We start from the raw sequence: 18154 nt of genomic DNA on the forward strand, positions 1-18154 counted from the left end.
CTTGGGGGTCCCCAGCTTTGCTTCTCCAGCCTGGATGCTCTCAATCCAGAGGCCCAGGATCCCATGACACAGCTCCACTGGTCAGTCCCAGAAACCCTGCCGGCTCCACATGTCTAAACCAGCCTCAGTCACCAGCCTGCAACCTGTTCCTCCACCCTCATGTTTCCTAAGTCAGGGAAAAGCAGAACCTCACCCAGGGACCTCAGACTCCAAAGCTGACATTTACCTTGGGGCCCATACTCCTTTTCGCTCTCACATCTGAATGCTCAAGTCTTGTCACTCTTACCTGCTAAGTATCATGAGAAGGCACCTTGCCCACTCCTATTCCAACTCCCTTTTCCAGACAGACACCCATCATTTGTCCAGGTTCTCCTGCCTCATGAATTTAAGCTCCACCTCTATGCCAGTGACTCCCAAATTCAGGTCTCCAAACCAGACACCACCTCTGAACTCCAGGCCTAAACAAACCAACTGCCTCTTTGATATTTGCTCTGGGACATCCAACTGACATCTCATTGCTGTTCTATCCAGGCTGAGTGCCTGCTAACTTCCTAACCCTGTTCCACTTAGAGGCTTCTCCATCTCAGCCACACCGTCTTCCACAAGCTAAAGATACTGGAACTGTCCTCAATTCTCCCCTTCTCCTAGCCAATTGCCACCCTGCAGCAAACCTTGCTGGCTCTACCCTGCAGATGTCCTTCAGATGATATCTTAAGCCTGACCACTTCTCCTTTCCTCCAGCCTGCGGCTCCACTCGCAGCCACTATCCTCTCTCATTCTGATGACTGCAACAGCCTCCCACCTGCTAGACTCTCTGATTCAACTCCTTCCCCTTCCGGTCTGTCATCTGCACAGCAGCCATGGAGAGCTTACTGAAATCTACACCAGGTGTCATCCCTCCTCTGCTCCACGCCACCCACTCCACCGTCTGTGGCCCCTGTGACTTCTCTGACTTTGTCCTCTGCTGCGTCTCCCCAGCGCCCTCTGTGCTGGTGACACGGCTCTCCAAGTTGACCCTTGAACACAGGCCTCAGCCTAGAGTGCTGTCGCCCAGCTACGTGCATGACTAGACCCCTCATCAGGGGCACTACTGAAATGCCACTTCTCTCCGAAAGGCTTTCCCCGATCACCCTACACAACATTCCCAGCACTGCCCAGAGTGCACACCCCAGCCACTTCCTATCCCTCCCAGATGACTCTTGTCCCCCTGCACCTATCACCATCTAACACAGAACACATGTGACTTGGTCTTTGGTTTCTCTCTCCCACTAAAGATGACCCACGAGGGCAGGGATTTGTGTGTGCTAGCTATATCCTCAGGCCTAGCACAGTGCCAGACACAGAGCAGGCTCTCGTATTCACAGAATAAATGACTGAGAGAGGAGCATTTCTAGAACCTACGTAACCTAACTCAGTGAGACCACTGTGCCTCCAGTCCCTTCACAACACTACTGCGTGGCACTTGATCTCAAATGCAGAGGCCATCCTGCAGCTCCCCTGATGGAACTCCTCTTGTGACCCCTGTAACTAGGTGACCATATAATTCCTTTTCCAAACCAGGACACCAGTGTGAGTTGCAGAAGGACACTACTGATAATATCACTGGCCCAACCAGTACCCTGTACCATCTTGGGCCAAAGAGACCACACAGTCCAGTCTACTTGTAGCTAGGGTGGTTATTAAAAATGCAGAATTTCAGGCTCTACTCAGGAGGTGGCGGATCAGATTTAGGGTGGGACCCAAGAGTCTACATTTGAATCAAGCTCTAGAGGTGATTCTGACTTGGGCTCTACAGAGCTGTGTGGAGAAGCACTGGCCCAGAAGACAAAGGCATGGCTTCTTGGAAGGCACACAGGCCCCATCAGGATCTAGCCCCTGCCTTCCTACAGGCCTTTACTACCCGTTTCCCACATCCAGCGTCCAGCCAGGATGACACACGTTCCACTCCAGTGCCCAAACAATGCACCCTGTCTATCCCTACCACTAAAAATGAAGTGAATACCCCACTTCTGGGTACCATAGCGCAGTGGATCACAACTGAGGTGGTAGAGCCTTTTAGAAAAATTCTAACACCTAGGCCTCACGCAAATCTCCTGAAGGAGAAGCCTCAGAAGGGGGTTCTGGCCACCTGGAGTTCTTAAATAGCTTCTCAGATGATTCCCATGCACACATCATCCAGAGCGATTCCAAGCGCACCTCCACCCTGGCACTTATCACATTTGGTTTCAATGGCTGTTTTATTTGTATTCTCCACTAGATGTTAAGCCAGAGTGCAAAAGCCGTCTGCCATTACTCTCTAATTCTCCAAGCACTCATACATCATAGAATATCTACAGATAGTGCAACCCTGACCATTCCGCACACTATCTTAGCTGTGATTAGTTTTCAGAGAAGCTGACCACCTGGGTAATGACTTTATTAAAATGTACTGTAACTACACAAAGGGAGTGTTTCTTGTTGTTCCTATGCCTTTGGAAACTCCCCAAAGTTTAGCTCACTGGAGTGACTAAGGCAGGAACCAACATCTTAAACTGTCCTAGGGGCTTTAGGATCAGGATGCCTTAACTGCACTCTAGTGTCAGTGAAGTGCCCAAGATGAAGGAAAGCTACATACTCCAGGAGATGGGATCACCCAACTCTTGTCCTCAGAGGGTCAGGGTGGCCCTCCCACTTAGATCTGGTCGGTTTATGCTTCTAACTGCTTGATCTTAGTTCTCTGGCAGTGGGCTTAAGTGTTTGTGAAAACAATGAACTGGTCCCTTCAAAGTGTGAAGAACTGAAAGTAAACGCTGATGTGTTCTTGCATCAGGAGCAGTTTGGAAGTTTTCCACTGAAATGAGGGTATCTTTGCTCTAGCTCCGACACCCGCGGGGTTCCGCCCCCCCAGTACCCCCTCACAATCCCCACGTCAAAGCCCCCAAGCAGCGGCGGCGGGATTTGGATCTTGAGATCACTCGAGGCAAGGTCAGGCGAAAAAAGGGGCGCCGTGATGAAACTGCCTCCCAACGATTTGTGACCGAGGTACCGGCCGCTGAGGCGGCTCCCAGGTGCAGTAGGAGGCGGCCTGGGACGCGGTTTGACAGTTGCGAAGCCCCTCGGGGTGCGGGGAAGCTTCGGCGAGCTGCGAAAACGAGCCAGGTGCGGGACCAGCGACCAGGCAGGGGTTCGAGGGGCTCCGGAGGGGACGGGGAAGGGAGACGGGAGGCGGACGCCCCGGCTCGGCCTCAGGCCGGCGCGCGGGGAAGGGGCGGCCGGGCCTCGCGCGGGGCCCTCAGAAGTCGGGGCGCGGGGTGGGGGCGGCCGGGCCCCGCTTACCTGTCCAGAGTCTCCACGCTGGGCTGCCGGGAACCGACGGCGGGGCCCCCCGCGACCCGAGGGGGCCTCCTGCCGCCCGCCGGTCCCGGGCCCAGGCCCCCGCCGCTGTCGCAGCCCGCCGCCGCTGCCGCCGCCGCCGCCGCCGCCGCCGGCCTGTCCATGGCGCGTCGAGCCCGCCGCCGCGGGGAAGCCGCAATCGGGAGGGGAGCGGCGCCCCAGAAGGTCCGGCCGCGCGCCTCCGGCGGCCCTGATCTGCCGCCCGCCCGGCTCAGACGGCCGCCGCCATTAGCTGTCACCTGGCGCCCCGCGTTACCCACAAGGCCGCGCGCGTGGGGGTGGGGGGCGGGGAGGGCGGTGCGCGACCCGGAGCCCGGTCCCCAGGCCCCTACTCCCAGCTCCGCCAGAGCCCCACCTGGGCCACCGGCCCGCCAGCCGGCGGGGTGAGGCCCGGGCGACCTGGACACGTCCCAAGCCACTTGGGGTCGAAATCGACCCACGACTTAGGCAGAACGTGCTTTGCTCGGAAAACTCCTAGATGGGCTATAGCGATGCAGGGTTAAAGAAGAAAAAAAGTTTAGAGTAATTCTAGTATTCAGTACGATTTGTTTTCCATCAGTTTTCCTTAGAAAAGTTTTGCGGTGGGAGAAACCCCAACGCCCGTGGGCCTCCCTGCTCTTGACATCTCCAACCCCAAGCAATCCCATACATTTTAGCAACCTCCCGTCACTCCGTTCTTAGCCGCCCTTCCACGCCCCCACAAAGCCACCTCCCCGCCATCTGTAGGGCAGCCAAGTGTTCTGATGCCGCCCTCGGAACATCCGCCCTTAGTTTATATTATCAGCAACGTGTAACTTCTGTCGGCTAAATCACCGCTTGTGGAAATCAAGTCCATATCTGATGATAAAAGCATTTAGGATATTTGATTCCTGCTTTATATTTATTTTCCTGACCATTCTATTAGGGTTTGCATATCCAACGGGCTCACCACCCATTACCCACCCCTGATTTAGTTGGGGGTGGGAATGATGGCTACTGCCCCTTGCCTGTGATTGCCCTGGGTATGACCTGTGACCAAAGTCTGGCCAGTGAAATATAAAGGCAATAGTTTGCATTCTGATAAAAGGTAGACCTGTAGACAGGGAGTTATTAGTTCCCATCCCAAACCCATCCTGCCCTCTCACATTGATAACTTCCAACTGAACTATGAGAATGTGATGCTTGAAACCCTAACACCCAAGAGGGGATGAGCCTGAGGTGAAAGGGTGGCAGGGTGAGAAAAGTTAGGAGGAAGGAAGGGCAGATTTCCAGATATACTGGAGACCCACCTCTTGCAGGCTTCTGGTTCTCCAAAATTATTAAATCAAATGCTTAAGTATTACAGATGGAATGTTTGTTTCTCCCCCTACCTCCACCATTTATATGTTGAAGCCCTAACCATCAAACTGGTATTGAGGTATTTGGAGATGAGGCCTTTGGGAGGTGATTAGGTCATAAGGCTGGGGCCCTGAAATGTTTGGATTGTGCCTTTCTAAGGAAAGATGCCAGAGAGCTTGGACTCTCCTGCACGGAGGAAAGGCCATTTGAGAACATAGTGTGAAGGCAGCTCTCTGCAAGCCAGGAAAAAGGCTCTCCCAATTATCTCAACCTTGCCAGAATCTTGATCTTGGGACTTTCCAGACTCCAGAACTGTAAGAAAATAAATGCTCATTGTTTAAGGCACCCAGTCTCTGGTATTTTGTTATGCCAGCCTGAGCTAAGACACCCACTTTCAGTCCAGTACTTTGTTAAAAGGAAGTATGGGCATCCTATCTGCTCTGAGCATTGTCAGGAAGAAAATGGTGACATTTTAAACATATCCTAAGTCTCATACTCTTCAAGGAGAATAGGCCAAAGAGGAATCCATTCAGCACACCACTGCTTGTACCTGACGACCTGAGCAATCTGTAGCCTGACAGGTCTTCTCCTGCTGTCTGTTGTTTCTGTTGGTTCCCACTGAGGGCTTTCTATCTTTGCTTTTTTTAACTGTGTGTTCATTTTATTTTTAAAGTTATTTGTGAGAGTTCCTAAAGAAGCCTAGGACAAAAGTGTGTTACTAGATATTAATATTTACCAGATAATGCCAATCATCTTCAAAGCAGTCTATGAGAGTTCCTATTGGCCCACCTGGTCAATGCTTGGGATTGCCAGACTTTTCAAAGGTTTGCCAACACATGGGTGTGGGGTGGTATCACTGTGGTTCAAATGTACATTTCCCTGATGAGATATGACCAAGCTCCTACTTAACTAAGAAGACTCAGTTCTTAACTGCATTCCCAAGAAATTCCTCCTTGACCCCCTATCTTGGCCCCAAACCCCACCCCCACCATCTGCCTCTATTGAAGCAGGTTGCACCCTGCATGGGAATTACCAGTTAACTGGACTGTCTTCCCACTAGGCCAGACATTCCTGCAAGGAAGCCACTGTTTTATTCATTTTTGTTTCCCAACAAAGGTCAGCTGACAGAGGTCTGGGTCATAGGAAACAGTATTTGTTAATAAATACTATCTAAAATATGGTCTTGGACTTTCCTGATGGTCTGATGGCTAAGACTCCACACTTCCACTGCAAGGGCCATGGGTTTAATCCCTGGTTGGGGAACTAAGATCCTGCGTGCTGTGTGGTGCAGCCAAAAAAATAAAATAGTCTTAAAAAAAACACACACTTCTGGTTCTTTGTCGCATCTCTAAAATGATTTTTTAAAAAACCCTTAAAAAGCAACCCTATCAATTTTATGTTGTGGGGAGGCTAGATAGTACCGAGTTTGGCACATATGTCCCTGATACTTAGCTCTCTTTCTCCCATTCAGGGGCCAAGGGAGTTGGAGAGATGCAAGGATAGAAATAGGGAATAAAGTCAGAGGCAACTCAAACTCTAAATTTTGCCTGCAATTAACTAAATGAATTGAGCTACTCATTTACCCAATTGTGAATCACTATGGAGCTAGTAACAGGAGAGTGTGTCTGACCTCTCAAGGCTTGCAGACCCACCTGCCACCTGCCACCAGGGACTGGGCTGTGTAGCAGCATCACAGCTTCCTAATACCTAGAACCTTGTCCATGTTACCTTACGTAGCAAGGGGGCATGAAGATTGCTGACTCTCTGACTCTGAGGTGGGGAAAGCAGCCTAGGTCATCCAGAGGGGCCTAATAAAACCACCGGGGTCCTTTACATGTCAACAAGTGAGGCAGAAGAGTCAGAGTTGAGAGATTTGAAGGCACTGGGCATTAGTCGCCGGAGGAAGGTGGCCACTAGAGGCTGGAAGAGGCAAGACAAGGACTCTCCCCTAGAGCGGCCAGAGGAAAGCAGCCCTGCTGACACCTTGACTTTAGGCCAGAGAGGCTAACTTCAGCCCTCTGACTTCCAGAACTGTGAGAGAAGAAATGTGTGTGGAAGATAATAAATCACCACTAAGTTTGTGGTGATTTCTCACAGCGGAAACAGGAAACTAATACATGGGGCCAATGCCCTCCTGTGCCATAAATATAGTATGTGCTAGGTGATAAAAGTGTGTTTCTGAAAAGGGCTATGTGCCTTATAAGGAATCTTCTAGCATGAGCACTCCCTACCCTCACTGAGCAGATGGACGCTAAGGCCTCCTCGCAGGCCTCTGGATCCATGGCATCTGGGGGCTGGTAGGACCTCACATCTTCTATCCAAGAAGCAGGTCCACAGCCCAGACGGAAACCCAGGTCCCTACACGGCCCGACCTGTGTTCTTTCTAATACATGTTTGTGACATAAAGCACCCAAAATGAGATGAACAACCTTCTTTTGTAATTTATGTGGGCTGCACTGTGGAACAGTCCATTTCGAAAGCACATACATAATAACCATTGTAAAGGAATAAGCCATGTTGTCTGCAGCTACTAGGAAAACAAACTGCTATGTCTTAATGGTCATGTCTAAACATTTTGGCTACCCTACATAATTTAAATACTAAACATTTTAGCTACCCTATGTGGTTTAAAACATTATCACCTTTGCTTTTAAAGGACAAATTATTGCAAATAAGGAATAATCCATATCTGAATCTAAGCCTCATAAGAAAATGAAAATACTTTGTTTTGCTGATCTTTCATCTTCCAGATTCATTGAATACAAAAGACTTTATTAATAATTCTTTAACTAAGTTATAAATCTACCAATAAGTGTCAGAGTATCAGACTCTTATTTCAAAAATTGGTATTCTGTCCAGCAGTATGCTTTAGAGATTCTGTGAACCTAAAAGAATTCAACTGCAGTCTATTTCAATCATTAGGTTTTCCCTTGAATGTACTAATCCTCATGTTCTTATTTGCTGCATACATTTCTTTCCTTTGAGTGTCCCCAGAACTTACTTTAATAGCCATCAGTAACTATATCCTCTAGTCCTAGGTGTATATACTCTGTAATAAATCCCTGTATTTTAAGAACATTCCCTTTATAGTAGTCCTGCCAGGTGGCCCTAATGGTAAAGAACCCACCTGCCAACGCAGGAGATGTAAGAGACATGGGTTTGATCCCTGGGTCAGGAAGATTCCCCTGGAGAAGGAAATGGCTACCCACTTCAGTATTCTTGCCTGGAGAATTCCACGGACAGAGGAACCTGGTGAGCTACAGTCCATGGGATCACACAGAATCAGACACAACTGAAATGATTTAGCACACACACACACACACCTTTGCCTAAAGCTCCCAAAAGCCACATGAGCTGTGCACATGACTGACAGCTGCATTCTGTAGATAGGACTGCAAGTAAGGAGATATTGGTCAATGGATTTTCCAACTTTTGAGTATCATTCTATCCCAAAAGCATAAGGAGGAGCTGTCTTATCACAAATAAATCAGAAATACCATGACTATAGTTAGAGAAAACCTGTTATATTATCAAAAATATGTATGATTCCAATTACTTGAAGGGCTGCCCCAGGAAGAGTTTATTCTATTTCATTCCAGAAGGCAGAGCTAAAGCTATTCAGTGGGAATCCAAGAGGTAGCATTCAGTTTGGTGCCTGCATACATCTGTTTCAATGCTCTGGAACTTTGGGCACGTGGGTGAAGCCCTGCATCCATGGTGCTCTCCTCAGTTGAACAACAGGGACAAGAGAACACTGATGGCCATGAGGGCGCAGTGAGGGTGAAACACAGCTGTGCCTGAAGAAGAACCTGCAGAGTTCTATGAGTAAACCTACTCATAGTTTAAATGAGATACTTACTCTTTTAAGAGTCCTATTCAGATTTTTTAAATGGTAAGTGAACTATTATAACTATTTAGTATTCTTAGCACATGCATACATAAACAATTTCCAGTTGGCAGCATCTGAAGAATTTTCATATTTCTTACCTAAAGAGACTTTGAGTATGACTTATTTCAGTCTCTCAATCTCCCTTAATATTTTCCATCCAGAGTCTACAGTCTCACATCTCTGCAACCCAGCACTTTTGTGAAAGCTATCTTTATGTTAATAAAGACAGCTGTGGTTTGACACAGAGAACAGACTTGTGGTGGCCAAGGGGCAGGGGAGTGGGGGAGAGATGGGAGTGGGAGTTTGGGATTTGCAGATGCAAACTGCTATATATAGAAGGGATAAACAACAAGGTCCTATTGTATAGCACAGGAAACTATATTCAATATCCATGATACACCATAATGCAAAAGAATAGGAAAAATATATATGTATAACCGTATCACTTTGCCATACAGCATAAATTAATACAACATTGTAATTCAAGTATACTTAACAAAATAAATTTTATAAAACACAGGTCATTGTGCTGTGCTGTGCTGTGCTTAGTTGCTCGATTGTGTCCAACTCTTTGCGACCCCGTGGACTATAGCCTGTCAGGCTCCTCTGTCCATGGGGATTCTCCAGGCAAGAATATTGGAGTGGGTTGCCATGCCCTCCTCCAGGGGATCTTCCCAACCCAGGGATCGAACCCAGGTCTCCTGCATTGCAGGCAGATTCTTTACTGTCTGAGCCACCAGGGAAGCCCAAAATAAAGGCACTTGTGGCTTAAAATCTGCATTGTTAATGTACTTAAATTTCCAATATTGTTGGGATTTGGGGAGAGCCCTATACAAGGTTGCTAGTAAGATAAAGAGCATATGAAGTAGATCCAGGAAAAGCAAATAAGATGGGCAACATGCACATTTAAGACACATACACTACAAAGTTACAGCCCTGGGAATAAAGTGCAATGTTTAGTTAATGTATTTATTACAGCAGGTCTTTAGTCATTATTGCCATGAAACAGTTGTCATGAAATTTCACAAAATTCTTTCAGCTATTAGTATTAGCTTTTTTTTCTTTTTATGGAGTGACACTTTGTTAATTTATGAAATATTTACAGCGTTTACAAAAAGCAAGAGACTAATAAAATTTCTTATACATACAAAATTTATACATTTATACTACTGCATTTGAGATGTCTTATTTGGTAAACCATTAAGCTATGACATAAAATAATTTACAAAGATATATTTAATCTCTCTTAATTCATTGAAAACAAAACCATATTAGCTATAAATAGACCTTTACAAATCATTGTAAAACACATTAATTGCTTTTTAACTCTAGCCTTAACTTTTACAAATATACTGACTAAATGAATTAGTTCAGATATCAAATAGAACTGCATTTGAAATTGCATTTAATACTACAAAAAAAGAAAAAAACCTGAAAAAGCAAACCGCTGGGTACTTCAAGTAAAAATCTGTAGAACCAGTTTTTATGCACTCCTGGGTGGAAAAGGGTGTCAAACACCATTGAAATTCATAAACACCATACTTTCAAGAATACGCTCAACAAATGTACATCTGCGGCTTTTATTTCAGAGGCTGCTGCTCTAGGGACAGCTCACACATCCAAGATGGTCAACCCGACACTTTGGCAGATAAGCTAGTTTGACTAGAGCAACATTTGCAAAAACATTCACGTAAGCAGCATAATGCATCCAACATCTTCAAACAGTGCTAGAGAAGGGCTTTCCACCACCTGAAAACAGGTCAGAATTCTAGGCAAGCTCATGAAAGAACTTAGGAAACAGAAGTGGAAATGTTAAAAATAATCAAATCATATTTAACTGGGCCCTATCTTTTTTTTTAAATATAAAAATATGCTTCTCTTGGAAATTAGGGGAAAATACTTCATATTCCAAAATTTCAAAATAATGGAAAACTCATCTACACAGCTATTTCTCAAGTCATCACACATATGATGGTGTGAAATTTGGCAATTATTTAAACACCTTGTTTTTGGATCATGCCTCGGAAGCTGAGCTCAATTTGGTTTTGGCAGGAACACACATCTTTCACATTTAGGTTCACTTTAGATCACCCAAAGCAACTATTATAAGCAGTCTGAGGAAAATCCATCTCATAAACATACATTTTCCCCCTTTAGTTAAAAATGTCATTGTTCCAATGAGGCCCACAAAGTACATATTGTACACATAATATTTCTGAAGAGGTTGAAGAGGTAAATATGATTTAAATATTATCTTTCAAAAACCACTTTTGGAAGGTATCAGGATTTTCCAAAACCCCATCTGGGCTCCTTTCTTCCGATTGCCGTGTAGACACTGTAGTTTTCTTGCAATATGTATTCTAGAAGGCACATATTCAAGAGTTTAAGATTATGTTAGTTCAAGTTCTAAATGGAGGCAAATAGTTTAACCTACTTTGTACAGAGGCCCCGAATGAAAAGTCTGCTTTTTTCTTTATTAGAAGTGAGTCTGCACGTGGGGCATCATTTGTGAAGGGCTAGAAGGTGAGGCCGAGGGATCGGAAAGCTTGGCAGAGTTGGCAAGCTGCAATTCATCAAGGCGCTTGATGTACTCATCACGTAGGGCCAAGAGTTCCATGTAACGCTGCTCCACTGGGTTTGGCTGCTGGACAGAAGGAAAGATGTGAGTGCTTTCTGCCACCAAGACACACCTGTGCCCCCATCTGCTGCAGCTGCTGCTTTCTGAACAAACCCTGTCATTGGGGGGTTAATAGACATCATTTCCTTCACTACTGCACAATTTGCAAATACAGAAAAGCACAAAGATTCATGATAATAAAAAGATAGCCAGCTATCTGCCACCAAGAAATAACTCACACACACAGTTCCACACACATGTGTCGCCATCTTTTTAAAATGCATCTATCCAGGCATAGGTCCGGGCTGCTGTGTCACCTGTCCCCGCTGTGCTCTGAGAGGCAACAACCCTTCTCAGGCTGGGGTGCAGTCTTCCTTCCTGTGCAGACTTGCAACCCTTTTTCTCTGAGTATCCAGTAACAAAATATACCATTCTTCTCTACTTGGTAAAACTGGACCTCAGCGGTTTTCTCTAGTTCTCAATCCACATTTTGATCTGCCACTATGTTTCTGAACTGGATCTCAGTTGAGTTCCATGGAATACATAAACCATGGCTGCTCTATCCATCCCCCACAGGGGGATAGCATCACCACTATTACAGGTGATGCTGGGCCATCTTTGGACGCGTCTCCTCAGGCAAGTATATGAATGTTACCTGAATGAATTGTTCTGGTGGGTGGGGAAGGAACTGCTGAAGAGCACAGTATGATTGGTTCCACTTGACCACATGCAGTCCGACTGTTCTCTGAGGTGGGGAGATGTTCTTACCGTCTCACTAGTGGTGCCTGGCAGTTCCCGGTCACCAGTGCTTGGCAATGTAAGAGAAATAGTTTTTGCCAATTTGATGAGTGTAACTTGGTATCTCATGGTAGGTTTAGTTTGTATTGCTGTGCCCTAACACAACTTTTAACATTCTACTGTCCATATTAATGTATAGCAGAGAACACTGGCCCCAACAGGCAGCCTAGTGTGAATCTCCAGTCTACTGAAGTGCCTTTCTTTATGGCTAGTGGCTTCTAGAACTTCCACTGCATTATAGCTCAGTTGGTAAAGAATCCACCACAATATAGGAGACCCCAGTTTGATTCCTGGGTCGGGAAGATCCCCTGGAGAAGGGATAGGCTACCCACTCCAGTATTCTTGGGCTTCCCTGGTGGCTCAGCTGGTAAAGAATCCGCCTGCAATGTGGGAGGCCTGGGTTCAATCCCTGGGTTGAAAAGAGACCCTGGAGAAGGGAAAGGCTACCCACTCCAGTATTCTGGCCTGGAGAATTCCATGGACTGTATAGTCTGTGGGATTGCAAAGAGTTGGACACGACTGAGTGACTTTCACTTTCAGTTCAAGCTGCGTGCTGAAGCTGCAAGTACCAATGAGGAAGCCATGAAGACACTATGCTGATGAAGAAGGCTACACCCTAGATCTGACTTGTAATGCTCTTTGGGACTTGCATCAGAGAAGATGGCAGGAGCTAGGACTGTATTCATTTCCTGTGGCTGCCAGACTCTAGGGGAGGAGACTTCATTGCCTCTACCAGCTTCTGGCGACTCCAGGCTTCCTTGGCTTGTGGCCACAGCACTGCAATCATTCTGTTTTTACACAGCCTCATCTCGTGTATATGTCTGGCTTTCAAATCTTCTTCTCTTTTCTCTTATGAGGACACTTATCCTCGGATTTAGGGCCTGACTAAATATAGGAGGATCTCATCTTGATATTCTGAACTCAAGCACATCTGTAAAGACCCTTTTTCCAAGTAAGGTCACATTCACAGGTCCCAAGTGGATGTGTGTTTTGGGGGCCCCCATTCAACCCACTACAACCTGCCAAGGCCTGACTGGTGCTCTCCTCAGCGCTCTGCTTACAAAGGGGCAGGGTTTGGAGAAGTCTCCTCCTCCCTCCTAGCCCCATCCTTCCTGTGAGCCCCTGTTCTTTTTACTGTATGGCTCTGTTCGAACAGGAATGTGTGTAGAGTGACTGATGCCCACTAAGTGCTGTGCACTGCCCCTTAATACCCTTTGCCTGTTTTTCTATGTATATGCTCCACTGAGAGCTGGACACTGCTCCAGGGGCTCAGGATTCAGCAGTAAATGTGCGTGCTCAGTCATGTCTGACTCTTTGTGACCCCAGGGACTGTAGAGCCCACCAGGCTCCTCTCTCCATGGGATTCTCCAGGCAAGAATACTGGAGTGGGTTGCCATGCCCTCCTCCAGGGGATCTTCCTGACCCAGGGATCAAACTCAGGTCTCTTATGTCTCCTGCATTCCCAGGTGGGTTCTTTACCACTAGCGCCACCTAAAAGAGGCCCCAGTGTCCACTTCTGTGGTGTTTCTCTTCCAGCAGGGGGAGACAGACAAACAGCAAAGACAATGATGACCCTGGGAGGCCCATAGGACGTGGTCCATAGGACATGGACGTAGAGGTCCATGGCAGGAGGGACAGGGAGACACCGGGGGTGGGTGACACTCTCAACAGGGTGGTGGGAGTGAGTCACCTTGACAAGGTGACTCTTGGGGGAGGGCTGCAGGGAGGGGAGGGAGGTGGCCAGGCAGATGGCTGAGGGTCTCGAGGCCGAGCAAGGAGCCCAGTGTGGCCAAAGCAGGGTGTGTGAGAAAGAGGCATCAGTGAGGAGGCTGGAAGCCCTGCAAGCTTTCCTGACAGCCTGGGACAAGTGGCGAGAGAGCAGGGAAGGCGAGGATGACTGTGTGGTAAATGGAAGCTCACCTACAGGGACAGGAGTGTTTGCTGGGGATGGGTGTGTGCACGACCTCTAATGTGGTCAGAGTCTCACGTGTACAGACACATATGAACACCTACCACACTGCACACTTTGAACATGTGCAGATTATTATGTATCAATTATACCTCAATAAGGCTGGTTTTTAAAGTGGGGGAAAAGGATGACATTCAGGTTTCTGGCCAGGGCATGTAGGATGGAGCTGCCAAGCACTGAGATGCGGAAGCTGGTGGGAGCAGCAGGTTTGGGGAAGAGGACTCCATGTGCACTGGCTCCGTTTGCTGTGCCAGGACCATGGACCACTAAACATTTACCATCGATGCTCCATTCTTCCCCCTCCCCAGCCTCCACATCTCTGGTCTCTGTTTCTAGGTTCTGTTCTGCTTCAGATAAGTCTTAACATGTGGCAGGGCAAGGGTTTCCTCAACACTCTCCTCCAAAATGCTCTTGGTTATTTTTAAAACTTCTCTTTTCCACATGACTACTAGAATCTATTTGTTATTGTACCAGCAAGACAAGAAAAAGAAATGAGAGATAAAACAATCATTTTTGCCAATGATAGACAAGGCTATAGAGTTAGAAAACTATTAGAAATAAAAAGATCATTTGGTCTGGTAGTGGGTACAAAAGATGTCTAGCAGTCATTAGCCTAGAGACAAAGAGAACCAATTTAGGGATATAATAGAAGGAAAGAGTCCATTTGTGACAGCATATCACAGGACAGAACAGCGAGAAATGAAATTCATAGTGAAGTGACTGTAAATCCCACACCTCGACATGTCCCTCAGGGAATGATGTATGAAGTAAGGAGCATGCCAGGCACAGGCAGTCAGTGGCTACACAGGTATTTTAGGCTTCAAGTGATTTTCATATTCATATTCCTTTCTAACTTTTCTATGAGAAATGACTTAAACCCCACCCAGGTAAGCCTGTGAAGATCTGTCCTTGTTGTCATCCTAAGTAAAACAGGATCTGCCTGAGGCAACCCTGGTTCAGAGCCACATGGAGTGCAGATGTCCCCAAAGGACAATATGCAACACACCAGCAGCTGAAGGTCTCACTAAGGGTTTACGGGACTAAATTCTCCATTGGCTTTTGACCTGAGAAACTTCCTCATATTAAATAAAAGTACCAAATTTGCTTCTTCACAGTTTGTCAAATATAAGAATTGGTCTTGCCATCAACTCTCAGTTTTGAGGTTGTAGCAAAGGCCAGTGGATTCCGCTTTTAAAAAAAGCACATTAGCCCTGCCTTCTTCTTGGGGAATAGCTCACTGTGGGGAGAGGCTGGATATGTTTCTACATCTTTCAACACCAATAGTTTACCATAGTGCTGTGAATGTCCCTGGGATTCAGCAACTGCCTGTATACCAACTGGGCCACACAACTGAAGAACAATTTCAGTAGTTAAGTATATTCTTTTAGGTTTACATTACAGAATTTGAAAAGTCCTGTGTGATTGGATTGTAATCTATTTCTGTATGAAATAATGTTCTGCATAAGATCTTTTGGGAAATTTGATGCACTTAGTTCACATTTCTCCTCGAGCTTGATCATCAACGTCTGTTCCTGGGCGCCCCTGCAGTCTGGGAGCTCCTTGTGGACAGAGACCAGCTCTTCTTAATCTCTGGGTCCCCCCAGTGCCTGATGCATGGTATTTGGCAGATGAAAATGCAAGATGCCGAACGAAATAAAGATGTGTATAGGACCCTTGACATTCAGAAAATCTATATAGGAAGGGTGAGTTATTTTCTTGGAGTAAATCTCACAGATCATAATACAGACCAATCGCTGTCTCAAAATAAAAACCTCAATCAAAGAAATGTTCACTCCTACCTGGCTCAATTCCATTTGGCTCAGTTCTGGGAGAGTAAGGGGGAGAGACACGTCACAGTAAATTCTTCCAGTGATGTTGCTAAAAATCTGACTTGTCACACAATTGTCATTACCTTTGTATGTCATAAGTGAATTGCTCTAAATGCATGGAATTTCAAGAGCTTCTCCAAGTACAGATGGATGAGAAGAAGAGACTACAGAAACTGTACAGAAACTATCAACATTTTCTAATCACCAACAGTTATTTTTTTTTAAGCCATGATAAATACAGAAGAGGTAAAATTTATAGGACAAACAAGGCTCATCTATATAGTATTTTTTAACCAGCAAATAAACATGTCCCGTGTAACAGTGCTTAGAATCTTGGGAAAATTCCTATTTCCTCTTTATTTGATGTTCCAAATGCTAGAACTACAGCTAAATACACTCCCTCTGTGTACTTCTCAAATCCTAAACTAAACAAGTGAATGTTCTCAAGCCCTGGAATCTGTCACTTTCCAAAAGATCATACATTTCAACCATCATGAAACTGCAAAAGGCTTTCAGGCAAGCAAGCAGAGACCTTGAAACAAGAGGGCCAGCTTAAACGTGCATCTCCCTGGTGGGAAGAGGGTACACACACTGGCGTGTAGCCAGCTGCCTGAGTGGAACAAACAATCCAGAGTCAGACTGAGCACCAGGCCCTTCTATTGCCTGACTATGTGTAGTGGGATTAAAGCTGACACTTACGTAAGACTGGCCTGGGAGAACAGGTATTCAACCATCCTAACCACAGGAAAGTGTGCAAACCTTTAGAAAGAGTGATCGCAAATACTTAATATTTACAATGCTTAGAACAAATCGCTCAATGGATGTACTGCTGAGCCCTCACAAATAGGCTGGATTTTCCTTCTGATCTTGGATGCAGTAGTGGGAGAAAGCCTGACTGTGCCTTTAATAAAATGTGGAGTCTTTTGCTTCAAAAATCACCGTTTCCATGTTTGACTGATAAATGGCCAATTGACTGTACTATCCTTTGACAGATCAATTATCTTTATTTTAGAAGTAAAGACTTTCGGTAAAAAGCACTCTGATATTAGTTGACAAGTAACATACATGTGAATAGATAACAGAAAATGTTTGATTTCCTTGAAGGATCATCTCAGTCTAGTTTCTGGAAAGAACCTTCTTATGACGTGTAACAACTTTTAGTCATTAAAGGAAATACTTGACTATGAAAACTCAGAAATTTTCCAGAGATTTAAATTAGTTTACATCTTATGGCATAGATGAACTTATATGCAAAGCAGAAATAGAGACACAGACGTAGAGAACAAACTTACGGATACCAAGGTGGGGGACAGGGGTGGAATGGATTGTGAGATTGGGACCGACACATATATACTACTATGTACAAAATAGATAACTAATGAGAACTGACTGTATAGCACAGGGAACTCTACTCAATGCTCTGTGGTGACCTGAATGGGAAGGAAATTCAAAAAATAGGGGATATATGTATACATACGGGCTTCCTGGTAGCTCAGGTGGTAAAGAATCCGCCTGCAATGCAGGAGACCCCAGTTTGATTCCTGAGTCAGGAAGATCCCCTAGAGAAGGGACAGGCTACCCACTCCGGTATTCTTGGTCTACCCTGGTGGCTCAGACAGTAAAGAAGCTGACTGCAATGTGGGAGACCTGGGTTTGATCCCTGGGTCGGGAAGATCCCCTGGAGGAGGGCATGGCAACCCACTCTAGTATTCTTGCCTAGAGAATCCCTGTGGACAGAGGAGCCTGGTGGACTGCAGTCCATGGGGTTGCAAAGAGTCACACATGACTGAGCTTCTAAGCACAGCACATGTATACACATAGCTGAATCACTTTGCTGTACAGAGAAACTAACACAACATTGTAAAGCAACTATACTCCAATAAAAAATTAGCTTAGATCTTAGTTTTAAAAAACTGCATTACTCATATTGGCAGGAAAATATTAGTTCAACAGCAATCAAAATAAATGGTTTAGGCATTAAAAACAGTTTTTAACTGAAGTTAGGATTAAAAGCAAGTGTCATTTTTTACTCTCTTTTTCCTTTCATAATATTTTTAAATAACTGCTACATAACATTATCAAAGTCCCAAGCTAGTACTCATTTGACATCACTATATTCACAATGCTACTTCACTTACTTGTTGCTTGATTCTGGGGTTCCATCTAATATAGTAATTCACCCAAAGTTCCAAGTGACGCATACTGGCAACTGGATATAACACTCGATTGATTTCCTTAGTGTAGAAGGGATTTTTGAATTTGTCTTTATTACTATTGATCAGTGACCATAAAGAAACGGTTCTTTCTGTAACTTTCTAGAGGAAAGAGAAAGTGGAAAGCCTAAGTAAAAACACACCCCAGTA

The 18154-nt window shown here is 45.6% G+C and overlaps 2 protein-coding genes across 19 annotated transcripts in view; both read right to left on the bottom strand.

The window, feature by feature from the left end:
• Window positions 1–3639, bottom strand: part of MTMR1 (myotubularin related protein 1) — a 60922-nt gene extending 57283 nt beyond the window's left edge. For 4 of the 9 annotated variants that reach the window (XM_086386261.1, XM_086386262.1, XM_086386259.1 and 1 more), the window contains exon 1: window positions 3316–3637. In XM_086386261.1, coding sequence (XP_086242387.1) covers window positions 3316–3476 — 161 coding nt within the window. In that variant the 5' untranslated portion in view covers window positions 3477–3637. Of the gene's footprint in view, window positions 1–3315 lie in introns of all 9 variants that reach the window. The other 5 variants (XM_086386258.1, XM_086386257.1, XM_086386263.1 and 2 more) reach the window with 4 other exon arrangements.
• A 5894-nt stretch (window positions 3640–9533) lies between these two features.
• Window positions 9534–18154, bottom strand: part of MTM1 (myotubularin 1) — a 92460-nt gene continuing 83839 nt past the window's right edge. For 7 of the 10 annotated variants that reach the window (XM_086386267.1, XM_086386269.1, XM_086386273.1 and 4 more), the window contains 2 exons: window positions 17930–18106; window positions 9534–11222 (listed from right to left, as the gene is read on the bottom strand). In XM_086386267.1, the coding sequence (XP_086242393.1) occupies window positions 11055–11222; window positions 17930–18106 (345 nt within the window). In that variant the 3' untranslated portion in view covers window positions 9534–11054. The remainder of the gene's footprint in view (window positions 11223–17929; window positions 18107–18154) is intronic. The other 3 variants (XM_086386270.1, XM_086386271.1, XM_086386275.1) reach the window with 2 other exon arrangements.

Source organism: Bos grunniens, chromosome X (genome assembly GCF_055505025.1).
Source record: "Bos grunniens cultivar Pamir isolate PY7600 chromosome X, Bosgru_T2T1.0, whole genome shotgun sequence".
In the NCBI taxonomy this organism is placed as follows: domain Eukaryota; kingdom Metazoa; phylum Chordata; class Mammalia; order Artiodactyla; family Bovidae; genus Bos; species Bos grunniens.